The following is a 27,094-nucleotide window of genomic DNA, read 5'->3' as shown; positions in this document are numbered from 1 at the left end:
TTAGTGCCAATGAGATAGAGGGAAGGAAGATGGAGAAAGTGAAAGCGAAACTGATACGTTAGAAGTTGTGTTCAATAATGGGTGTGGTAGTAATCTATAAACTATAAAACATCCCGCAGCAGTTGGTTGCTTTCATTTTTTTTCTGGCTGCTCTCAATTTAGTTGGGCGAAGAGGTTAAACATTTCTTAAATTTTATTTTGGCTGCACCCGCAGCATAAGAAAGTTCCCTGGGGGCCAGGGATCAACCTGGCGCCGAAATTGGCGCCGCACTTCAGCAACGAAAAATCCTTAACCTGTTGAGCCACAAGAGAACTTCCAAAGTGGCTGTCCTTTTAAAGAGATGTGTTCAGATCCAAGGAAAATATCAAATTTTGAACTAGGTTCTATCATTCTTGAAATTTCTCAAGGGGCAGGGAAAGGCCGTCTGAGCAGAGAGGAAGACGAAAGGAAAACCCCACAGCTATTTCACAGAAAACTCCTTCACAAACAGGGAACTCTAGAGGCACCCCGGAGCCCCGCCTATTTCTCCCAGCACTCCCCATTCTTCCGCGACGGGTTTTTCACTAGCCAATCATGGTCCGTGACGTCATTACTCTGCGCCGACACTGGACGAGTCAGAAGCATCCACACGTGTACTGTGTTGACTGTCAATGTCTCCGGGACTCCAATTCCCGGAAGCTGTGAGTTCTAAGAGAAGTTCCCGCACTTGGTGCCCCGATTCTGCGAATTCCCAACCATGAGCATCCCCGGAGTGCTGTCCTTTACCCAGCAAGCCTGGGAGCAGGTGCTGGCCAAAGTGAAACGGGCCGTAGTCTACCTGGACGCCGCCAGCGCGGAAAGCCTGCACTGGGGCTGCGGGTCCTCGCGACTGTTGGAGGCGGTGGGGAGCCCTGCGTGTTACCTCAGGGAGTTCGAGCCCGCTGCAGTTGGTGGCGGAGCCGATCAGCCCAAGGCGGTGTTTGTACTGAGCTGCCTGCTGAAAGGCCGGACCGTGGAGACCCTACGGGATATCATCTGTCGCAGTCACTTCCAGTATTGTGTGGTGGTCACGGCTGTGAACCATGCAGTCCACCTCACAGCTAATCACGTGCCGGCGGCCGCAGCGGCAGAGCTGGAAGGGCAGCAGCCGGTGTTCGAGCAACTGGAGGAGAAGCTGTGCGAGTGGATGGGCAACATGAACTACACCGCTGAAGTGCTGCACATCCCGTTGTTACTCGCTCCTGTTGCTCCCCACCTTGCCTTGACTCCAGCTTTTGCTTCCCTTTTCCCACTATTACCCCAAGATGTGCATATCCTCAACGGTGCCCGACCGGATAAGAGGAGACTAGGAAGCCTGAGTGAGGTGGATGCCACTGCCCTCACCCCTGAGCTGCTGCTGCAGATCAGGTGCCTAGTGTCAGGCCTCAGTTCCCTGTGTGAGCATTTAGGGGTACGGGAGGAGTGTTTTGCTGTAGGTTCCCTCAGTCGAATTATCGCTGCAGATCTGGCCAATTTTGCTCCCGCCAAGAACAGGAGGAAGACTGCCACAGGCAGGGCATCAGTGGTCTTTGTGGACAGAACTCTGGATCTCACAGGTGAGTGGCATTGCAGTGGAGGGCTTCCTAACCACTTTCCAAAGTGCTGGGACTTTCATTGATTCAGCATATGTTTTATATATGACCTTCTACTATGTGTCCGTTGAGAAGACAAAGAAGCACTAGACGGACTTAGTCCCTGATGTCACAGTCTATTTTCTAGAGGGGGATACAAACAAGCAAATTAGAAATTAAAATCAGTTTGCTTAATGCTGTCATTGGCAAATACATCCTTAACGTGCACTGACTGAATTGTATCTAGTGGAGAGGTTGGAAGAGTAGACTTATGGTAACATGGAGGAGAACTGACCCACCTGGGACCTTTTAGAAATGTGCAGATAGCAGTATTCACAACAATCTGTCATTGCTGTGAATGCTTCACATTGTTGGGAGAAGCATTAACAGGTGACCAAGTGTAGGGAACCTATGCAACAAAACACAAAAATACTACAGTTGGGATTCTTGTGTGGCTCAGCGGAAGCGAATCTGACTAGTATCCATGATGTGAGTTGGATCCCTGGCCTTGCTCTTCCGGTCGGTGATCCGGAGTTGCCTTGATCTGTGGTGTAGGTGGCAGACCGCAGCTGAGGTCTGGCGTTGGCCAGTGGCTGCAAGCTCCCATTAGACCCCTAGCCTGGGAACTTCTATATGCCTTGGCTGTGGCCTTAAAAAGACCAAAAAAAAAAAAATTAGTTACTTGAGTTTCAGGTTTTTTTAATATGAGTGTTAATAAACGAGGTTGACCTTAAGTTTTATCAGAAAAAGATGAAACAGAATTGTAGAAAACGTTTTCAATGTTTGTTGATTAATTCTTAGCTCTTATTCTATTGAGGATTGGATAGATAATCCCAAATGGTAATGATGTATTATTTATACACATGAGTAACAAATGCTACCCTTAAAGTAGGTGAAGGAAAAACATTTTCTGATACTTGACATGCTCCTTTATTTGCAGAGGGCAACTTTATTGTTCGCTAATTAGGTAGATACAGTGCTGCTGGTAATGTAGGCTGGCCATACCCAAGTTCAGGGAGAATAATCAGAAAACTACATGGGTAAGCATTACCTTCAGTAGGGTGAAGAAAATGTTGAGTGAAGTTTAAAAAAACCCCACAATATGTGCTTTTTAACCTTGAAGATTAATATTCAGATTATAAAGTAGATAGTAAGCTATATGGTAATACTGAGATGTAAGCTTAATGAGGTGACTGGAAAAACCAGGTCTTCGGTCTGTAAATATGATTTAAACGAAAGTAATCATTGTAACACCTGTGAACTCTGAGGATTAAAAACACCTGATGAATATATGATTGTTGCCTTTTTAAGGGTGTGGTACATAATGCTTATGCTTCTATTTCTTTTTGCCCCACATGTGACCTATTTTATCGTTAGTCAAGGTCACATTTTTGCGTCTGCCCCCAGGACTGCAGTTAGGCAAATTTTAATGTCCTGGCCATCCAGCATCATAGCAACTACTCCTTTATATCTCATGCCTCTTTTCCTTATAAACAAGGTAAGCCTAGCTTCTGCCCTTTAAAAGCTTATAATACAAATCAGTCAGGAGTGGTTTAGAAAATAAGGGCACGTAGAAAGACAAGGTTGCAATCAGCACAATTATTTTGTACTTTCTTTCTCCTCAAGCCTTCAGATCTCCCTCGCCATATTTACCCTTCAGATTTCTTGCTTTTATATGTAATTCATGTTGCCCATCCACTCACACAGCAAGTCTAAGCCATCAGAAAAGTTTTGTATCTTCCCATCTCCATGTCTACCAACCTTTTGACATTTGTACCCACATATTTTATCTTTCCTTCCTTCATATTAAAAGGAGATATACGGTTCCTGGTAGTATCTAGTACCAGCTTTTCCTCCTTTGCAGACTAGATTTACCTCTTTCAAATACCCTTCCCATGGAGTTCCCGTCCTGGCTCAGTGGTTAACAAATCCCACTAGGAATCATGGGGTTTTGTGTTTGATCCCTGGCCTTGCTCAGTGGGTTAAGGGTCCGGCATTGCTGTGGCTGTGGTGTAGGCCAGCAACTCTGATTAGATCCCTAGCCTGGGAACCTCCATATGCCTCAGATGCGACAAAAACAAACAAACAAAAAAAACCCAAAACAAATACCCTCTCCCTTTCCTAGATCATCATTAAAAAGAAAAATATCTTTTCTACTGGCGCTTTCTCCATCATCATGCACACCAAATGGACCCCACAGACTCTTCCAACTTTTGTTTCATTTCTGCTGCATTTTATGGCAGACTTAGACATTTGTCTGTACTTGCCATCTTTACAATCATCTAGTTCAATCTTCCCTTGATTTCACTTTAGTTTTTTTCTTCCTCAATATTCTTCAGAAACTTCCTTCATCAAGATTACAGTGGCCTCCATATCACCAAATCCAATGTTCAGTTTTCAGGACTCATTCAATCTCAAAGCAGCATTTGTCACAGCAGAGCAGAGGGTGCAAATAGTTAAATATTAAAGAAGTACACAAGACAGATAATGCAGTGTCTTGTGTGAACCTATCAAGATACAGCTGACATGTTATTTGCTTGCTCACAATCCTCCCCTCACACCCACTATCAAGTCCAAGTTCCTTAGCTTTGTTTTCATGGCCATACATGACCTGCCCGTGTGTACCTCTCCCACCTTGTCTCTTACTGATCTCCTCTCACACACTGCTTTCCTGGTGCACTGGCCACCTGGCATTCCTCGACATGCCAAGCAAGCATGTCCTGGCCTCAGGGCCTTTGAAGTTGTTCTGCAGATCCCCTTGGATTATTTCTCCTCCAGGTGTCTACATGGCTTTCTTGCTCACTTACTTCAAAACTCCCCTCACATGTCTCCTTCCCTGACCATTTTCTTTGGACACTTTCTAACCCCTTACCTGCTTTCCTTGTCAAATTACCTAACATGCTAATTGATGATCTATTGCCTGTCTCTTCCCATTTGAATGGAAGCCCTTGGGAAGGGGCTGTTTTGTTTACTCTGTATTAACTAGCACTCAGAAGAATGTCTTAGTAAGTATTCAATAAAAGAAATTCAATAAAATACTAATTCATGAATAGATGAATGAATGGGTAAATGAAAGGTTGCTGCCCCCTAGACATTCACAGAGGTTAACATACTCATTTTTTTCTGATTGAAAAGACTTCTGAGATTTCTAAGTTGCATCAGCCATTCACAAATGCAGTGGGTGTGCACCAAGGCACACTCTTTCTGAAACTCTATAATTTGGCACTTTGGGCCTACAGTAATATTGAGAAAAGAAATAATAATTATTAACTAATCATATTTATGTGAATACTTATTGGATAACAATCACTTCCACATTAGCTTATTTGATCTTCTGAACAAATTAAGTGAACTAAGTATTATTTATTATTTTAAGAATAAAGAATAATTGAGGCTCTGAAGTTTTTCTTTACTAAAAAAAAACCCTTACACATTAAGTAGAAGGTCAGAGGTGACAGTATTTCTCCAGTATTTCTATCAGTTTCCAAGGTCAGCATCTTTTTTTTTTTTTTTTTTAAACTGGATTGTCAGAGTAGTTAGTTGTCTAGTCTTGTATTGTTGGTGTCAAGTCCACACTTTCTTTGTATTTGTTTAAGGCTTTCTACTAGTAGATGGGCTTCCAGGGTGTTCTTTAAATTAGTGAAGGTCCTTCAGAAGCAGATTGGCATGAGAGGAGACATTTGAGGTACAGGGGGTGAAAGAACGTTTTGTATTGAAAGGGCATTGTTCAAAGAGAGCAGATGGGAGATTTCTCTGGGTAGCCTCAAGGCAACAGGTAAAAAGAGAAAGAAAAATTCCTCTATTTTGTCAAGGGCTTAGGAGGAGCCATGAAAATGTTATTTTCAATGGAATGCTGAGAGAATTGTACAAGGTGATGATAAAGCAATGAGAGTGACCCTCCCAAAAGTTCCTTATATTTCTCAAGTATGTTTAAAATGATAAGAACTCTACTTCCTTCCTACCTTCCTGAATAATTCAATTTAAAAGCATCGAGGGTGGGACTAAGCAAGGTAGTGTCCACACATCCATACAGGGAGGAAAGCACTGACCGGATCATGCCATCAGAGCTCAAGCTGGGTGAGATCCCCTGAGTGGGGAGAGGTCACCTGGGCAGGGTGGCAGGTGACAGCAGCGGTGGCCTGGTGGGATAGCAGAGAAGGGGAGGCCAGAGTGGGTGGGTTAAGGGGGTGTCCCCAGGGGCCAAAATTTTTACCTGTCTACTGGTAGCATGGAACAAAATTTTATTTGTGGTCAGCTCTGTAACCAGTCACCTTTGGCATAGTGTAGCTCAGAAAAGGTCCATGATCTACATCCCATTTTTAGATTATGACATTCCTTCAGAAGGGATCAAAATTATTACTGGTTGATGGTGGGTAGACTTCGGAAGGTAAATTCTAATTGGAACGCATGTGTTACTGTGGTCCTAATAACTTATAAATTGAAGTCTTTTTGTTTTTTTAAAATTAAAGAAAAAAATTTTTTTTGTCTTTTTATTGCCGCACTCCTGGCATATAGAAGTTCCCAGGCTAGGGGTCAAATTGGAGCTGCAGCTGCCGCCCTACACCACAGCCACAGCAATGCCTTATCTGAGATGAGTCTGCGACTTACACCACAGCTCGTGGCAACACTGGATCCTTAACCCACTGAGCGAGGCCAGGGATCAAACCCACATCCTCATGGATACTAGTCAGATTCGTAACCCACTGAGCAACAATGGGAACTCCTGAAGTTTTTTTAATGGATAACCTTTTGGATAACCATCCAAACTATCTTCTGAATAATCAGCTTAATGGTTCGTTTGTGTCAGAAATGTTTCAACATGATGCTATGATTCCATAATGGTAATCCTCAGGGCTGATTTTCAGTTGGTACACAGCTATGTTGTTAAGAAGATTTATATCTGTCCTGGATGCAGCAAGTATAAGAATTTGGGGAGCTCATGACTTGTTATAAGAATTTGTTGTTTCAAGCATTTGTGTGGTTTCTTATATCAAATTGTGGCTAGGGGAGTTCCCGTCATGGCTAAGTGGTAATGAACCCAGCTAGTATGCATGAGGACACGGGTTAGATCCCTGGCCTTGCTTAGTGGGTTAAGGATATGTTGTTGCCGTGAGCTATGGTGTAGGTCACAGATGCGGCTTGGATCCTGTGTTGCTGTGGCTGTGGTTTAGGCTGGCAGCTGCAGCTCCAATTCAACCCCTAGCCTGGGAACTTCCAGATGCCACATATGTGGTCCTAAAAAGCAAAAAAAAAAAAAAAAAAAAAAAAATTGTGGCTAGGGATCCATTCCGCAAATATTTCATGAGTAGCTTGTAGTCTGAGTGTTGGGGAGACAACCATAAACCACAGGCAACATAAATAAGACATGATTCCTTTCAGGCCTAATAAGTGACTGTTTTACTGATAGAATAAGAACTCTTTAACATCAGAAGCCACCTTAGAAGCACTCATACTGGCTCTGTCTTAAGTCACTTTTATGGGACTGATTTTTATTTTTTAATAAAGAGTGTGGTTTTTGGAGTTATCTGCCTTCTGAGTTTGAATTCTTGCTCTGTAATTTACAGCATATATTATCTTGACCAAGTTACTTAAACTGAGTCTTCTACTTAGCCAATGAGCATAATAATACCCACCTATCAGAGTCATTATAAGAATTAAGTGGAAAATGCATAGTATGGAAGCTCACACCTGTTTATCACAAGTTCTCAATAAATATTAGCTATTGTGAGGAAGATGATGATGGTGATGGCAGTGATTCTTTGGAGTTTTGGTTTAGTCTTTTCTACCTAATTCTTCTGTCCAAACAACATGATGTGGCAAAGCAAAAGAAAGACCGAGATAGACATTAAGAAGTAAAATGTTCATTAATTTGAAGTGGGAGGGATCAAAGCAAATTGACTTGGCCAATCTCATCCATTACTGGAACGATGTCCTTTCATCAGTGATTGCTTTTGGAAAAATAACTCGTTCTCATGGAAAAGGTATTAAACTCTGTTATTGGTGTTGAATTTTATTTCAAGCTTATTAATTCATTGGTTATTAAAATAATTAATACATGTGAAGCACCTAGAACAGTGCCTGGAACACAGAAAGTACTCTGTAAATGCTTCTGTCATTGCGAACTGCTACTGTGCTTTTTTTTTTTTTTTTTTTTTGCTTTTTAGGGCTGCACCTGTGGCATATAGAAGTTCCGCAACACCGGATCCTTAACCCACTGAGCGGGGCCAGGGATCCAACCTGTGTCCTCATACCAGTCGGGTTTGTTACTGCTGAGCCATGATGGGAACGCCCTACCATTTATTCATGTGTTCTTTCCTTCATCTAATAAATAATAAGTGATCCTATTAGCCACCAAGTTGCCTGCTAGACATGGTAGGTAGAAGGTGAACTAGATAAATAGTTGCCATCACCCAGTTACGTAAGTTTCTGGCAAAAGGGTGATCTATTTTTGGTCAGTTCTCTCAGCACTTCTGGGTCTTAAGGTCTTCATCAGTAAAATGAGTAAAATCTTTTTGCCTCTAAAATTTCAGGAGAGTGTTAACCTATGGCACGATTTATCTGACTGACCAAATGTTGAATATTTGTTTATCCATGAAATACTTATTGACGCCTTCCATGGGTAGGCACTATGCTAGGTCCTGGGAATGTAGTAGTAACCAGAGCAGGCACAGTGCCTCCCCTCAGGGACCCTTAAGTCCAACACACAAGACATAACGTTGTCTTGGTAACTGTCAACTTGACTAGTTGTTCTAAAGGGGAAATGTTAGCTTTGTGTTGTTGATCCGTGTAACAGAAACTAAAGATGGGTGTTGTTTTTGATAGAAGGAGCCTTCCAAAACATTAACCTAGCTGCCTCTAACTCCCACTTTGTGAACTGATATTTTCTTGTCTACTTAAATAGGAGCCGTCGGACACCATGGAGACAACTTGGTAGAGAAAATTATTTCGGTGCTTCCCCAGCTTCCAGGCCACACCAATGACGTGATGGTGAACATGGTAGAACTCACCGCACTCCAGGCTGAGGAGGAGAATCAGAATATGGTTGCACCTGGCTGTCTTGCACAATCCAAGTAAGATGTGTGGGTTTTTCTCTCATCCTCTCTCTTTCCTTTTCTTTCTCACCTTGACTGTTCTTGTAGAAAGGCAATAGCGAAGAGTTAGTCTGGTTGAAAAATTCATAGTGGATAGCATTGAGAAAAAAGACTTTTTTTCCTTAACTTCAAGGTTACTATAGTCATTAAATAACATAAGCCAAAAAGTATGGAATTTTATGGCGGTGTCATTTAGATGTAATAGAAGCTTGTTCCCAGGGTCAGCTCAGTGAGTCAGTTTATGCGTTTGCATTCCGCAGACAGCTTCTCACGGACTCCAGGCTAGCCTTACCCAATTTCTCTTTCCCGGCTGACTTTTCCACATTACTAAAGTACTGCCCACATGGCTCTGAAACAGTGCCATCTTTTTATACGTAAATGATACGCTCTTGGGCATTAGTGGGGAACGTTTTTATTTTCACGAATACTTTTTCACATGGTTAGAGAAAGAAGACAGGGCACTTTATGTTACCACAGAGTTCTAAAAATAAAAGAGCATTTCCCCAGAAACATGACAATAAAAATATACAATAGTTACCTTTTCTACTTTGTCCTTCATCAACAATTCTTATGAGAAAAAAAAAATTGTATTAGAAGAGAAAAAAGCATCTAAGTATCAGTTTCCCTTATCTTTATGTTTAAAAGTTTTAAACAAAAGAGGACCTTTTAGCATTATAGCTTCCAATCTTTTTTTTTTTTTTTTTTTTTTTTTGTCTTTTGAAGGACGCACCCACAGCATATAGAGGTTCCCAGGCTAGGGATCAGATCAGAGCTGCAGCTGCCGGCCTACGCCACAGCCACAGTAATGCTGGATCCAAGCGAGTCTGTGACCTACACCACAGCTCACAGCAACGCTGGATCCTTAACCTACTGAGTGAAGCTAGGGATCGAACCTGAGTCCTCATGGATAACAGTTGGGTTCGTGACCACTGAGCCATGACGGGAACTCCTAATGTGGTCTTTGTAGATCAATGTGGGCTTTGTGGAAGTGGTGGTCCTTGATTCAATTGTCTTGAAGGATTTATAAAAGAAGAGAAAGCTCGCATGAGCATAGGTGTGGAAACAAGAATGGTCAGGGCCTAATGTGATGGGTTGTGGGGGAGAAAGACAATCCCACTGAAGCACCACTGTGATCAGCTCTATAACATTTTTCTGGACTATGTGCTAAGCACACTACCAGGCATTTTACATTTGGGAAGTCATTTAAGTTTTACAAGAACCCATTGAGATAGGTGTTTTTATTCCATTTTACAGATAAGGGAACTAAGACAAAAAGACATTAGGTAACGTAGCTAGCAGGAGGTGGAGAGAGAATTTGAGCCAGAATGACTTCTGAGCCATCATCTTATATGCTATGTATGCAGTGGCCAGAGAAGAGTTAGGCTCATGAATAAATATAAAGAGACAAAAATATAATTGCTTCACAGTTTAATTTGGGGAGGCCTATCTGTTCAACAAAATGCTTACCCCAACAACAGAAATCAATTTTGGCTAATTTTAGCAAAAAAGGAATTTGTTAAACGGGATTAGAAAGCTAACAGCATCAAAGGAAAAAGTGTTCATCAGATTTTGGGAAGCATCCCAGTCCCGGGATCTAGGGGCAGGAACTCAGGAAAAGCGTCTTCAAGGCCTTGACAGCAGAAAGACTGAAGTTTAGTTGAGTCATTCTGCTTAAGATTCAGATTCCAGGCGAAAAGGTAAGATTGGCCTAACTTGGGCCTTGTGCCCATCCTTTGCCCGGTGGGGGTTGAGAGCAGTTCACACTGACTGTGAATTGTGCCAAGATTGAATGGGGTAATTCTTCAAAGGAAAACTGAAACATTTATCAAAAGAAGGGGACGGGATGCTGGGCAGGCAAAAACGATAGATGCCTGTAATGTAATAGCACACACTTATGGAGGACTTACTGTGTCACAGGTATTGTTCTGATTACTTTACATATAGTAATTTATTTAATTCTCACAACATCTTCTGCGAGATGAGTCCTATTGTCATCCCTTTTATAGGTGAGGAATGAGGTTAAATAACATGCCTAAGGTGACACATAGTTAGCAGTGGTGGGGCCTGTATTTGAACTTAACGTCAGTGCTTTTACCATAACCCTATGCAGCCTCCATAGCAGCCCAAGCTAATTACAGAAGGAACCAGTGAGCTCCCCAGAGAGGTCTGCAAAAAGACGGTAGTTGAATCCATCATTAATGAGCAGGAAAAGCACGTGCATTCTGAGAATAGGACAGATGTAAATATCAAGACATCTCTTAGATCTACAAGTAATATTTTGATTAAGCGCAATTTATTTATTTATTTTTTGTATATTTTTTTCTTTTTAGGGCCACACCCACGGCATATGGAAGATCCCAGGTTGGGGATCGAATTGGAGCTACAGCTGCTGGTCTGCGCCACAGCTATGGCAATGACAGATCTGAGCCGCACCTGTGACCTACACCACAGCTCACAGCAACACTGGTCCTAACCCACTGAGTGAGGCCAGGGATTGGACCCATGTCGTCATGGATACTAGTCTGGTTTGTTACCACTGAGCCATGATGGGAACTCCAAGGGCAATTTATTTAACCTTGACTCCTCAGCACTTTCTACCCGAGGCTTAGTGCAAGGCTTAAAGCAAACCAGTCTTGGAATCTCATTTCCTTTGCCAGTGATTGCTTTAGAAATGAGTAGGTGGAGGAAAAGTCTTCTTAAGGCTTCTTGGTCAGGTTTCTTTGCTCCTGAGAAGAGATGTGGGAAAGAGACTCACTTTCCCTTTCTTCTTATGCACTCCTCCCCCAACTCACAGGACTCTGATGTCAGTCCTGAAACTGTAGGAAGCATCTTGAAGTTGAAGATAACCCACAGGAGGGGGACGTGGCCAAGGGAGCTGCAGGCAAGAGCAGCAGTGGGTTACAGTAAGGGATCCGGACCCCATGTTCTGTAGGAGAGTATTTCCTTATTAAGTCAAATTGATGTGCTCTTGTCTGTTACTTGCAACCAAAGTCATCCTGACACATTTTCTGTATTTTATCTATTAAATGTGGGTGTTGGCTTAAACGACTTCTAAGGCTTTCAGGCAAAAATAAAAATTCTTCTTCACTGAGCCCCTGCTGTGACTTAGCTCTGCTGAGCACTTACAACTAGTCTTATTCATATATATTTTCCCTTCCTGGTCTTTGTTTTTAGTGTGTGCCCTTTCTTCTCATTAGACTTTGAGTGAGTGTTGCCATGGAATATGAGCTTTCAGTGTCACTCAAGTATGAGAGTGTGGTCATAAATAGCAAAGGCAGTGGTGAGATCTGGAAGGATCTGAGTAAAGAAGACTGCTTTAAGGAGAGCAAATTTGGTGAAACAGTGAGACCACAAGTCAGGTTGCAGATGACAAAGAGATAGGTGGTGAGAAAATGATAACCAAATGAAGATATGAAGCAATAATTGGGAGGATAAAAAAGGTGCTTTCTTTACAGTTGCTCAGGAGACCGAAGGAGTTGTGCTGATTAATTTCTCTGCAAAGAGAAAGTGAAATAAGATATATCCTAGTGTATACTATGCTTCCATCAATATAATAGCAATCACTACTACCTCCAGCACCACCCCCAGAAAGTCCTTAGTGAAATGAGTGTGAGGATAACAAAGTTAATACTAAAATGCAAAACAGATGAGTGCTTGGCAATAAATAATGTGCCTGCAGGGGAATAAACCTTTAAAAAGCAAGTTTCTGTGATTTAAGCCTTGATAATCAAAATTTATTGCTAAAATAATTTTTCTAAAAGGTTGTTTTATAGCAATTAAACTAATCACCAGTGCAAGTGAGAAATTGATAACTTAAATGCATTATAACATATCTTTGGAGTGTCTGTCATGGCTCAGCAGAAATGAATCTGACTAGCATACATGAGGACGCAGGTTCAATCTCTGGCCTCACTCAGTGGGTTAAGGATCCGTCGTTGCTGTGAGCTGTGGTGTAGGTTGCAGACGCAGCTCGGATCCCGCGTTGCTGTGGCTCTGGTGTAAGCCGGTGGCTACAGCTCCGATTAGACCCCTAGCCTGGGAACCTCCATATGCCGTGGGAGTGGCCCAAGAAATGGCAAAAAGACAAAAAAAAAAAAAAAAAAAGAAGTGTTAGTAAACTGAATAAAAGAATAAATAGATGATTGAATAAATATTGTTAGATTTGAGGCCAAGGATAAAAATGATGACATAAATCCTCAAAGAGCCTTAACTATTTCATTTTAGCACTTCAGTTTAGCATTGTTGACTATGTGTGTATATATATATTTATTTATTTTAATTTCTTCCATTAAATTCCTACAGAATAGGAATTTTCTGTGTGCTTTTCCCCAAATGTGCCTATTGTCTATGTCTGTGAGAAGGAAGGAAGGTGACATGGACTGCCTGAATTTTGTCAGGCATTGGGCTAGATTTTTAAAAGGTATTATTTCATTTAATTCTAAAAGCATCTCTCCAAGGTGCATATTCTTCTTATCTTTTTTATAGAGGTTGAGAGGAAGAGACTTAGGTAACTTGGTGGTGAGAAAATGATAACCAAATGAAGATATGACTTGGTGGTGAGAAAATGATAACCAAATGAAGATATGGCATAGGTAACTTGCCCTATGCCAAACTTTCCCTGATAGATTGAATCAAGTCATTAAAAAATTTTTTTTGCTGTTTTTTTTTTTGAAATGGAGGAATAACTGACATACAATATTATATTAGTTTTAGGTGTACAACATAATTATTTTATATTTGTATATATACAAAATCATCACCATAGTAAGTCTAATAAACATCCAGTCACCATACGTAGTTGCAAATTTTTTTCCTTGGGATAAAAATTTTTAAGGTCTAGTTTCTTAGCAGCTATCAAATATGCAATACAGTATTATTAATTGTAGTCACTAGGCTGCATATTATATCCCCATGACTTATTTAATTTTGTAGCTGTAAGTTTATACCTTTTGACTCTGTTCATCATCTAACACACCACCTCCTCCCCCACCCCACCTCTGGCAGCCATCAGTCTGTACTTTGTATTTCGTTTTTTAAAAAAGTATTTTTTAATTCCAAGGCACATTGATTTTCTGCGATACCATACTAACTGTCTGACACATACTTAGTTGACTGAATGTATAAATAAACCAGTGAATTCAGAAAATGTGGTTACTCTGGTTTCTAAAAAGCAATATTTTAAGTCCAGGTTTTTTTTTTTTTTTTTTTTTTGTCTTTCTTTTAGGGCCACACCTGCGGCACATGGAAGTACCCAGGCCAGGGGTCTAATCGGAGCTATAGCTGCTGGCCTACACCACAGCCACAGCAATGCCAGATCTGAGCTGCATCTGCGACCTACATCATACCTCGCAGCAATGCCGGATCCTTGACCCCCTGAGCAAGGCCAGCAATTGAGCCTGCAAACTCATGGTTCCTAGTCAGATTCGTTTCCACTGCACCACAACGGGAACTCCTAAATTCAACTTTCTTGTTTTTATGTTGGAGGTGGGAATGTTTTTTTCTTAGACTATAGTGCAATGGAATAAATAGAATAGATCTTACAGTAAGAGGCAAATGCAGCAGTGGTTTCAACCTAAACACTGATGAGCCAATTTTTTGTTAACTTTCACACTGTTAAGTAACTTGATAATGGTGTATTTATGTGTTTTTGTATTTTGTATTTTTGTCTTTTTAGGGCTGTACCTGTGGCATATGGAAGTTCCCAGGTTAGGAGTCGAACTGGAGCTACAACTCTGGCCTGCACCACAGCCACAAGCAATACCGGATCCTTAACCCACTGAACGAGGCCAAGGATTGAACCTGCATCCTCATGGATGCAACTGCTTTGATTTTAAATTTATCTGCAGATAGAATTACTAAACCTGGGTGGAAATGCGAAGTAACTGTGTATTTAGTGTTGACTTTGAGGTGGAGTGCCAGAGGGTGTGTCACTGCAGAGTAGTGTTATCAGCAGCCTTGCTGTTGGTACAGGCTGTGGGCATCTTCTCTTCCCTACTTTGACCTACCTGCAAAAACAATTTTTTTTTTTTTCAAGAAAACATCGCAGATTGAGTAGGAGAAAGGCTTACCTCTTCTTAGCATACAGCTTGCTATACTTAACTTTTTTTTTTTTTTGAAGAATTCTAAAAATCTAGTCTCAGTTACAGGTTTAGAAAACAGAATTGATGAGTAATTTGTGGATGGTGGGGTGAAATAAAGCAGGGTTCTTTTCTGAAAATGAGGGGATAAGAGTGTCCACTAAGAGAAGAGTTAAATAATTTAGTATGCCAGAGATGCTTAAGTTATATTTCTTTCTTTTTTTTTTTTTTTTTTTTTTTTTTTTTTTTTTTTTTGGTCTTTTTGCCTCTTCTAGGGCCGCTCCTTCGGCATATGGAGGTTCCCAGGCTAGGGGTCTAATCGGAGCTGTAGCTGCCGGCCTACGCCAGAGCCACAGCAAAGTGGGATTCTGAGCCGTCTCCGCAGCCTATACCACAGTTCACACAACACCGGATCCTTAACCCACTGAGCAAGGCCAGGGATCAAACCCGAAATCTCATGGTCCCTAGTTGAATTCGTTAACCACTGAGCCACGATGGGAACTCAAGTTATATTTCTTGATAAATAATTATGTTTAATAGCTGTATTTTTTCAGAATTCTTTTTAAAATGCATATTAGAAAAAGAAGGCTTGAAGGTAGAAATTCTTGTTCTGTAATTGCTCACATATTGCAACTCAATCATGGTGTTTGTTATTTACGGAATATATAGGCAATCCCCAGAATCTTGTTCTTATTGAAAAATTTAAAATGATTTGTGCTCTCTGTGTTGTGAGAAGACTGAACTCTGGGTCACTGTGGCTTTGGGATCCCTAATTTAAATGGAAACTATGACTTCTTTAAATAAAGCCAAGAACACTTGGAAGTTAGCTAAAATGGCAAAGGAGGGATGGAAAGACTCATTACATTTGAATGACAAGTTCTTAATTAGATTCATGTTCACCGCCAAACAAAAGTCAACAAGTTCAAAAATCTAACCCCTGGTAAGTTAGCCACCCACAGCCTTTACTGGGGTGCTTTAAATCTTATGTTATGTAGATTAGAGAATGTATTCAGCAATGTGCAAGGATTGTTCCATAGCTCTTGCTATAGCTCCTCTCCTCTAACAACTGCGGGTATTCTCCTCCAAGAGTGCCTTTCTTTTCTTTTTTCATCCTGCCTTCTATTAACTGGTGATGGGGTGGCTGGGATCAACAGATGGAGGGAGGCGTCCTCCTGGCAAAGCGGGAGGGAGGATAAAATAAGACGCTAAGAACAAGGCAGTGGTTTTAGCATTGAAAGAAGGCATCTGGGAGGGCTGCAGGCAGATGAGGTCTGAAATCCAGGAAGTTTACTTGAGTAAAACATCGTGAGTGGAAATGTGAAAACAAGTCTTCTGAGCATATATATGTGTGTTATGGTTTATTTAGCCAAAATATTCGTTTAATTGACTACTCTGTGGCAAGCACTTGATGAAGACAAGCTCTCTGCCCACAAACAGATAAACAAGTGAATATATAATGTCAGCTGGGGCTAAGTGCTATGAAGCAAATGAAGGGAATCAAGAGTGACTAGAGACTTGCGGAGATGACAAGGTGTTTGGAGGAGGTAGAAAAGGTGTTTCTGAGGAGATGTCTTTTAAGCAAAGACCTAATGAAGCAAATTGTAAGCCAAATGCGTATCTGTGGCTAGAACACTTTAGCCTAGGGGAAGGGCTAGATGTTCAAAGATAACTTGTGGTGTTTTTCTTCCCCTAATGGCTAATGATGTTGAACATACTTTTCCTACACTCATTTTTTTTTCTTTTTTTTAATTAACGATTTTTATTTTTTTCCATTATAGTCGGTTTATAGTGTTCTGTCACTTTCTACTGTACAACAAAGTGACCCAGTCATACATATATGTACATTGTTTTTCTCATAATAGCCTCCATCATGCTCCATCACAAGGGACTAGATAGAGTTCCTTGTGCTATACAGCAGGATCTCATTGCTTACGCATTCCAAATGCAGCAGTTGTACCTGCTAACCCCAAACTCCCAGTCCTTCCCACTCCCTCCCACTCCCCTTTGGCAACCACAAGTCTGTTCTCCATGTCCATGAGTTTATATCTTTTCTATAGATATTAGATTCCAGATATAAGATATTTGGCTTTCTCTTTCTGACTTATTTCACTTAGTTTGAGAGTCTGTAGTCCTATCCGTGTTGCTGCCAATGGCATTATTTTTCTTTTTTATGGCTGAGTAGTATTCCATGATGTATATATACCACATCTCCTTTTCCTATACTTATTTTCCATCTGCATATCCTCTTAGATCCAACACGTTCATATCTTTTGTCCATTTTCTAATTGGATAGTTTTAAAAATATTGAGGTGATATAAGCCTTTGTCAAATAAATGATATTTTCTCTTGGTCTATAACTTGTTTTTCATCCTCTTAACAAGGTCTTTTCACAAAGCAAAAGTTCTTAATTTTGACAGAGTTCATTGTATCAATTTTTCCATTTATGGATTGTGCTTTTGGCGTCAAGTTGAAGAACCTTGCCTAACCCTTATTTTCCCTTCATTGAATCACTTTAGCACCTTTGACAAAAATCAAGTGAGCGTATTTGCTTAGACCTATTTCTGAGTTCTCTCTCTCTAGCAATACTACATAGTCTTGATTACTCTAACTATACAATGTCTCAAAGTCAGGTAGATTAACTTACCCATTTTAATTTCTTTTTCAAAAATGATTTTGCTCTCTTAGTTCCTTTGCCATTCTATGTAAAATTTAGAATAATCTATCTATAACTATGAACGTATTACTGGGATTTTGACAGAAATTATTTTAAATTTATATAGCATTTTGGAGAGAACTGACATCTTGACTCTGTTGAGGTTTGCACTCATTAACCTGGTATTTCTCTTCTTTATTTAGATTATCTTTGACATTTTTCATCAGTGGTACTTTTCAGTATACAAGTCTTATACATGCTTTGTTATATTTATGCATTATTTCATTTTTGGGGGTGATTATAAATGATATAATTTTATTTATGTTCACGTGTTGATAATATATAAAATACAATTGATTTTTTAATGTTTATCTTATATCTTACAACCTTGATGAATTCACTTATTCTAGGAGTTTATCTTTTAGATTCCCTGGAATTTTCTGTTTGGATAATCATATCATCTGCAAATAGTGTCAGTTTTATCTATTTCTTTATGGCTTGAATGCCTTTTCCTTTTAACCTTATTGCCCTGGGTAGAACTTCCAGCATTATTTGGGTAAAGAATGATGAGAACAGGAGTTCCCTTGTGGCACAGAGGGTTAAGGATCCAGTACTGTCACTGTAGTGGCTCAGGTTGCTGCTGTGGTGTGCTGCATTTGATCCTTAACCTGGGGACTTGCACATGCTGCAGTTGTGGCAAAAAACAAAAACAAAAACAAAAAAACAACAAAAAAACCCCAAAACAAAACAGATATCCTAATCTTGTTCCCAATCTTAGGGGAAAGACATTCAGTCTATTGTCTACAAATATAATGCTAGCTGTTGGTTTTTTTGAAGATGCTCTTTACGTGTTCAGGAGGTGTGCATCTAGTTCTATTTCACTGGAAATTTTTGTTAAAATCTTTTCTGCATCAGTTAGTGTGATCACGTCATTTTTCTTCAACTCATTAGTATGGTGGATTATGCTGATGGATTTTCAAATTTTAATCTGACCTTACATTCCTAGAATAAATCTACTTAGTCATGGTATATAAATCTTTTTATGTGTTGTAATTCCATTTGCTACTGTTTTATGTGTTGTTTTGTTCTATTTGCTAACATTTTAAAAAAGCTTTTTGCGTCCATATTCATGAGAGATTTTTCTGTAATTTTTTGAATTTTTTTTTTTTAATGAAGTAATACGACATGAAAGGGATTGAGAAGTGTTCCTCCTTCATTTTCTGGAAATGATTGTGTAGAAATAGTATTAATTCTTAAGTCTTTGGTAGAATTCCCTAGTGAAACCATGTGGGACTGGAGACCTCTATTTTGGGGGAGGGGGGTTATTTTTTATTTTTATTTTTTGCTTTTTAGGCCTGCAGGTATGACATATGGAAGTTTGCAGGCTAGGGATTGAATTGGAGCTACAGCTGCCGGCCTGCACCATAGTCATAGCAACACCTGATCTGTGCCTGCGACCTACACCACAGCTCACAGAAACACTGGATCCTTAACCCACTGAGCAGGGCTGGGGATCAAACCCTCATCTTCATGGATCCTAGTAGAGTTTGTTACTGCTGAGCCATGGCAGGAACTCCTATTTTGGGGGTTTTAAATCATAAATTTAACTTGCTCAATAGTTGTAAGACTATTCAAATTGTCTATTTCATATTGGATGAATTGTGATAGTGGTTTTTGAGGAATGGTCTATTTTATCTAAGTTATCAAATTTATATACGGTCAGTCCTCTGTGATTTCTGCATCTGTAGATTCACATGAATTGAAAATATTGGGAAAAAAATTCCAGAACGTTTCAGAAAGCAAAATTTGAATTTGTCATGCTCTCTCTGTCTTTAATTGGTATATTTAGATCATTTACATTTGGTGGAATTATTGAAATGTTAGGACTTGAGTATGCCATTTTAGTTTTTGTTTTCTGTTTGTCTGTCTTTCTGTCTCTTTTATCCAGCCTTCCTGTCACTTACTTGAACATTTTTTAAGAATTTTATTTGATTTATTGTAGTGTATCTCTTTGTATAGTTTTTCCAGTGGTTGTACCAGCTATTACAATATATATTTATCACAATATATTGGTGTCGTTATTTTACCTGTTCAAGTGACACGTACAAAGCGTACCATGCATTACTTGCCTTTACTGTTTCACGCTTAGAATCATCTTAAGATTTCCTCTAAACACATTTAGAACTACCTCAGACAGGATTAGAATTTTGGCTTCTACCAGCTAGAAAACTCAAGAGAAGAAAGATTCTTATTGTATTTACCTGTAGTTTTGCTTACTGTTTTCTTTCTTCATTATGTTTCAAAATTTCTTCTTTTTCCTTTCCTTTTTAGAGAATTTCCTTTAGCCATTCTTTTAGAATAGGTTTGCTGATGGCCAAATTTCTTAGTTTTCATTAATCTGAGAATATATTTATCCTCATATTTGAATGATATTTTCAATGCATATAGTGTTCTAGGTTAACAATATTTTTCTTTCAACACTTGAAATATGTACCCTTTCTTTGGGCCTCCATGGTTTCTCATGAGAAGCCACTGTCCTTTGAATGGTTTTTCCTCCATAGATAAGGTGTTATTTCTCTTTCTACTTTCTTTTTTTAACTTTTTAATTTTAATTTTCTTTTTTTCTTTTCCTTTTATTTTTTGTAGTTGTATAATGATCATCACAATCCAGTTTCACAGTATTTCCATCCCACAACCCAAGCACACCATCCCCCACCCCACAAACTGTCTCCTCTGGAGGCCATAAGTTTTTCAAAGTCTGTGAGTCAGCATCTGTTCTGCAAAGAAGTTCAGTCTGTCCTTTTTTCAGATTCCATATGTCAGTGAAAGCATTTGATGGTGGTGTCTCATTGTATGGCTGACTTCACTTAGCATGATAATTTCTAGGTCCATCTGTATTGCTAAAAATGCCGGTATTTCATTCCTTTTAATGGCTGAGTAATATTCCATTGTGTATATGTACCACATCTTCTTGATCCATTCCTCTGTCAGTGAACATTTACGTTGTTTCCACCTCTTGGCTATTGAAAAGAGTGCCGCAATGAGTACATGTGTCTTTGCGAGTCATGGTTTTGTCTGGATAGATGCCCAGGAGTGGGATTGCTGGATCAAATGGGAGTTCTATTTTTAGTTTTCTGTGGCATCTCCATCCTGTTTTCCACAGTGGTCGCACCAATTTACAATCCCACCAACAGTGTGATAGGGTTCCTTTTTCTCCACACCCTCTCCAGCACTTATTGTTTGTAGACTTTTGGATGATGGCCATTCTGGCTGGTGTAAGGTGGTACCTCAGAGTGGTTTTGATTTGCATTTATCTAATGAGTGAGGTTGAACATCTTTTCATGCGTTTTTTGGCCATCTGTATGTCTTCTTTGGAGGACTGTCTGTTTAGATCTTCTGCCCATTTTTGGATGCGTTGTTTGTTTTTTTTGGTATGGAGCTGCAGAAGGTGATTATAAATTTTGGACATTAATCCCTTGTCAGTTGATTTACTTGCAAAGATTTTCTCCCATTCTGTGGGTTGTCTTTTTGTTTCGTTTAGGGTTTCCTTTGCTGTGCAGAAACTTTGAAGTTTGATTAGGTCCCATTTGTTTATTTTTGTTTTTATTGTCATTACTCTAAGAGGGGGATCTGAGAAGATGTTGCTGTTGTTTATGTTGGTGAGTGTTTATGTTGTTTATGTTGGCCTATGTTTTCCTCTAAGAGTTTGATAGTGTCTGGTCTTATATCTAGGTCTTTAATCCATTTGGAGTTTATTTTTGTGTGTGGTGTTAGGGAGTGTTCTAATTTCATTCTTTTCCATGTGGCTGTCCAGTTTTCCCAGCACCATGTATTGAACAGGCTGTCTTTTCTCCATTGTATATTCTTGCCTCCTTTGTCGTAGATTAGTTGGCTATAGGTGCATGGGTTTAACTCTGGCCTTTCTATCCTGTTCCACTGATCTCTATTTCTGTCTTTGTGCCAGTACCACATGGTTTTGATGATTGTTGCTTTGTAGTATAGTATGAAGTCCGGGAGCCTGATTCCTTCAGCTCCATTTTTCTTTTTCAGGATGTCTTTGGCTCTTCTGAGTCTTTTTTTTTGTCTTTTTTGTTGTTGTTGCTATTTCTTGGGCCGCTCCCGCGGCATATGGAGGTTCCCAGGCTAGGGGTTGAATCGGAGCTGTAGCCACCGGCCTACGCCAGAGCCACAGCAACGCAGGATCCGAGCCGCGTCTGCAACCTACACCACAGCTCACAGCAATGCTGGATCCTTAACCCACTGAGCAAGGCCAGGGACCGAACCCGCAACCTCATGGTTCCTAGTCGGATTCGTTAACCACTGTGCCACGAGGGGAATTCCTCTTCTGAGTCTTTTGTGCTTCCAAAGCAACTTTAAAATATTTTGTTCGAGTTCTGTGAAAAATGTCCTTGGTCATTTGATAGGGATTGCATTGAATCTGTAGATTGCCTTGGGTAGTATAGTCATTTTGATACTATTATCCAGTCCACGAGCATGGTATGTCTTTCCATCTATTTGTGTCATTGATTTCTTTCTATTTTTTTTTTTTCTTTTTAGGGCCGCACCCTTGGCATATGGAAGTTCCCAGGATAGGGTTAAAATAGAAGCTACAGCTGCCAGCCTACACCAGAACCACAGCAATGCCACATCTGAGCTGCATCTGTGATCTACACCACAGCTTACAGCAATGCTGGATTCTTAATCCGCTGTGTGAGGCCAGGGATCGAACATACATCTTCATGGATACTAGTTGGATTCATTTCTGCTGAGCCATGACAGGAATTCTCTCTCTTTCTACTTTCATGATTTTTCTTTTGTGTTTAGTTTTCAGAAGTTAATTATGATGTGTCTTGGTGTTGACTTCTTGAGTTTATCCTGTTTGGATTTCATTTAGCTTGTTTTATCTGTAAGTTTATGTCTTTTGCAAATTTGGGAATTTTTTGGCCATATTCTCATCTGGTACTTTTTCACCTCCACCTACGTTCTTCTTTTCTCCTGTTATAAATGGTAGGTGTATTAATTTCCTATTGTTGCTGTAGCAAATTACCAACTGGTTGATCCACATTCTGTGATTTGGTATTGTTCATTGTTATGAAATGAATTATGTCTTCCTAAAATTTATATGTTTTATTTTATTTATTTATTTTTATTTTTCTGTCTTTCTGTCCTTTCTAGGGCCGCACACGTGGCATGTGGAGCTTCCCAGGCCAGGGGTCTAATTGGAACTGTAGCTGCCAGCCTACACCACAGCCACAGCAACGCCAGATCTGAGCCGTGTCTGTGACCAACACCACAGCTCATGGTAATGCCAGATCTGTAACCCACTGAGCGAGGCCAGGGATCGAACCTGCAACCTCATGGTTCCTAGTCAGATTTGTTAACCTCTGAGCCATGACAGGAACTCCAAAATTTATATGTTGTAAACTTCTAAACCCTAGTACCTCAGAGTGTGACTCTATTTGGGTATAAGACCTTTAAAGAGCTAATACATGAAAAATGAGTCCTTTAAGGAGGCCCTTAATCACATATGACTAGTATTCTTATAAAATTAGGACACAGAGAAAAGGCATTATGAAGACATAGTGAAAAAGGTGGCCATCTGCAAGGCAAGCAGAAAAGGCCTCAGGGGAAAACAGACCTAGCAACACATTGATCTTGGGTTTTTAGCTTCCAGAACTGTGAGAAAATACATTGCTGTTGTTTAACCCATCAGTCTGTGGTAATTTGTTATTACAGCCCAAGCAGACTAATATATTTATCATTGTAATTTTAGTCATTCTTGGGGGTGTAATGCTATCACATTGTGGTTCGAATTTACATTTCCCCCAGGACTAATGATCCTGAGCACTTTTTCATATGCTTACTGTGTAGAGAAATTGGAACCCTCACACATTGCTGTTAGGAATATAAAATGGTACAGCAGCTGTGAAAACAGTTTGGGAGTTCCTCAAAAAGTTAAACCTAGAATGAATGGATGACTCACGAATTCCATTCCTAGGTATACACAAAAAAGAGTTGAAAACAAGTGTTTAAAGAAAAACTTATGCATGGATACATGGATACATGGATACATGGATATTCACAGCAGCACTATTTCCAATAGCCAAAAGTTATAAAAAAACAAATGTTCGATAAATACCTGTGGTATCTATAAAGTGGATTATTATTTTGCCATGAAAAGGAATGAAGTACTGATAGATGATACAGTGTGAAAGATGACGAACATAAATGGTCATATATTGTGTGATTGCATTTATATGAAATACTCAGGGTTGACTGACTAATCCATAGGGACAGGAAGTAGATTGTGGTGTCAGGAGTGAATGGAAGGTGACAGAGGGAAAAACTGCTAAATTAGTATGAGGTTTCTTTTTGGGATACTGAAAATGTTTTGGAACTAGCTGAAAGTAATAGTTATGTAACATGATGAATGTAATAAATGCCACTGACTTGTGTGCTTATATGTGATTATGTCTATGTATATATGTACTTCAAATAATGGTTAATTTTATGTTATATATATTTTACATCATTAATAAAAATAATTGAGTAATGTAAGCCACAATGAGAGCCAGTTCCTTTTTTTTTTTTTTGGCTTTTTAGGGCTGCACTTGCGGCCTGTGGAAATTCCCAGGCTAGGGGTCAAATCAGAGCCTTACCTGCTGCCCTACACCAAAGCCACAGCAACACCAGATCTGAGCCACGTCTGTGACCTACACCACAGCTCATGGCAACACCAGATTCTTAACCCACTGAGTGAAGCCAGGGATCAGACCTGTGTCCTCATGGATCCTAGTCAGCTTTGTTACCACTGAGCCATGATGGGAACTCCTGAGTCATTTCTTTAATACACATTTAGGTTTGGTAGATTATATGCTTGTTTTCTAAATATTTTAGTTTCCCTCCTTTCCTTCTGGTTACTCTCCTCTCACCCTAACCAAGGCCTGGCAGTGTTGCTTGTTTGGGCTCTTGGTCTTTAGGCCGAAGCCATGTTTTAAGAGACATCATGTTGTTGATATCTCATTTTCTTTGCCTCTGCAACCAGCCATGTTCATCCTGAATCCTGGAGTGAAGATGAGACAGAGCAGAGCTCAGCCAACTCTTAGTAAACCTAAACATGAGTGGAAAATACATCTTTATTGTTGTAAGCCACTGAGTTTTTTGGAGTCATTTATTATCATAATGTATCCTAGCCTATCTTGATTGAAACATTAGGCAATAAAATGCCAGCATGGTAGAATTATCAGGTGTCTTTTGTCTCCTTTTATATTTATGTATTGTTTGAATTCTTTTAAACATGTCATTTGCAGAATGTCTTTTGACAATTTTGACATTTGACAAAATGTTTGAATTCTTTTAAACATGTCAATTTACAGAAAAAAAAATGAAATTCTATATATTGTGGAAAAATTGAAAAATAATTTAGAGCAACAGTTTTGCTAGGAATCTTCCATATGCTATTAATAATTGTTCTTACTGGTAAGCTATAAACTCTAATTCCTCAGAAATTAGGAATTTTATTTTATGGATTGAATGCTATACCTTTAGCACTTCAGAATTTTTAATAAATCGTGATTATTTGCATTTATAACTCCAAGTTTTTTCCCATGATAACTATCAGTTTAGAATATGCAATGTCTACTTAATGACAAGTAATTATCAAGTAAGCATATACCCTGAGCAGGACCTCCCTCTTACCTAACATTTACCCATTTTTTTATAACTGACTATTAAGTTAAACTTTTTTTTTTTAAATGTTAGAATAGTGAGGGAAAGATTTTTATTTCTTTATTTTTATTTTTTTTTTATTTTCCCACTGTATGGCAAGGGGATCAAGTTATCCTTACATGTATACATTACATAAGTTATACTCTTTAGCAAAAGCATTGACCCAAGAGTTTGGATTTCTTTCTCTCTCTCTCTCTCTCTCTTTTTTTTTTTTTTTTTTTTTTTTTTTACAGCTTAAGAGATTTTGGTCTTCTGTGGGAGAGAAAATAGTATTTCATAAAGGTTTAGTATGCATCAGGGATTAGCTACTTAAGTGCTTAAATCAGTCCCTCAAACAATCCTTAAAGTGAATACCATTTTTATTTTTGAAGGAAAAAAAAAAACTTCACAGAAGTTAGTTAACTTCTTAAAGGTTAGAGAGCTAGTAAAGCTGTGCCCTGGATTTTAAGTCTAAGTTCTGATTACAGAATTCTTCTTTTTCTAAAGCAGCCTATATATTTTTACTTTGTAGAAGGCTATCACTTTATATGTGGAATAATATGACTTTGTTTTCCTGCCAGGATTATCCTTACCTTTTTCCGGCAATTTATTACTGAATGATATACTGTATAACTATTCCAATAATGGCTTCTCAATATTATAATTCAATTTTGATAATTGCTTTATGGATGGTATTAGTGGTGGAATGAGAAAAGGAGGGTTTTTTTTGGAATACAGACAAAACTCTTATTGCCCAACACTAGTCTGTGACTCAATTTCTCCTTTTCTGTGAGGAGCACAATGTAAGAGTTTCTGAGGGCTTTATTTAACTTAGAATTTGGCTTTATTGGAATTTAGGTTTTTCTTTGTTTCAAGGATTTCCCCTTTTAAAAAAAGTTAGGCTTCAAAAGGAAGAAGCCACAGGTCCTTAGAGCCTATATTTTGTACAAAGAGATTGCTTTGGCTTTTCAAGGTCTTTTATATTTCTATACAAATTTTAAAATTGTTTGTTTTACTTCTTTGAGAAATGCCTTTGGTATTTTGATAGAGGTTGCATTGAATCTTTAGTTTCCCTTGGGTAATATGGTGGTTTTTAACAATATTCTTTTAATCCATCTTTCCATCTGATTGTATAATTTTCAATTTATTTCAGCAGCATCTTATAATTTTTGTTTGCCTCTTTACTTAAAATTCTTCCTAGGTATTTTTTTTTCTTATAGTTGATTTCTGTGTCATAATATTTTGGTCAGAAAAGATGCTTGATATGATTTCAGTTTCCTTAAATTTAACAAGTCTTGTTCTGTGACCTGGTATGTGATCTGTCCTAGAGAATGTTCCATATTGTGTTGCTTTTGGATGGGAGGATCTATATATATTTCTATTACATTCTTCTCATCTAATATGTCATTTAAGGCCAGTGTGTTCCCTTATTGATTTTCTTTGTGGAACACTTGTCCATTGATGTAATTGGGGTGTCAAATTCCTTTACTGTTATTGTGTTACTGTCACTTTCTCCATTTGTGTCTGTTAATTGTTGCTTTACATGTTTTGATGCTTCTGGGTTATGCACATATATGTTTACAATTGTTATATCTTCTTGCATAGATCCCTTGACCATAATATAATGGCGTTATTTGTCTCTTGTTACAGTCTTTGTTTTAGTCTATTTTGTCTCATATAAATGAAATAAGTATTGCTACCATGGCTTTCTATTGTTTCTTTCTTCCTTTTTTTTTTTTCCTTTTCTTTTCTTTTTGGCTTCCCTGCAACATATAGAGTTCCTGGGCCAGGGATCAGATCAAAGCCACAGTTGTGACCTGTGCTGCAGCAGTGCTGGATCCTCAACCCAGGGAGCTGGGCCAGAGATCAAACCTGTGTCCCTGTACTTCAGAGACACTGCTTATCCCTTTGCACCATAGCAAGAACTCTTCTTTTGTTTTCCATTTGCATGGAATACCTTTTAGATCCCTTCACTT

At 39.2% G+C, this 27,094-nt stretch overlaps 1 protein-coding gene across 2 annotated transcripts in view; it reads left to right on the top strand.

The window, feature by feature from the left end:
• Positions 582-27,094, top strand: part of SCFD2 (sec1 family domain containing 2) — a 430,377-nt gene continuing 403,864 nt past the window's right edge. The window contains exons 1-2 of one of the 2 annotated variants that reach the window (XM_021101212.1): positions 582-1,575; positions 8,492-8,660. In XM_021101212.1, the coding sequence (XP_020956871.1) occupies positions 738-1,575; positions 8,492-8,660 (1,007 nt within the window). In that variant the 5' untranslated portion in view covers positions 582-737. The remainder of the gene's footprint in view (positions 1,576-8,491; positions 8,661-27,094) is intronic. The other variant, XM_003482381.4, reaches the window with a different exon arrangement.

Source organism: Sus scrofa, chromosome 8 (assembly GCF_000003025.6).
Source record: "Sus scrofa isolate TJ Tabasco breed Duroc chromosome 8, Sscrofa11.1, whole genome shotgun sequence".
Classification (NCBI taxonomy): domain Eukaryota; kingdom Metazoa; phylum Chordata; class Mammalia; order Artiodactyla; family Suidae; genus Sus; species Sus scrofa.
Note: the sequence above shows the minus strand (reverse complement) of the source record. Positions and strands in the feature narration are given on the sequence as shown.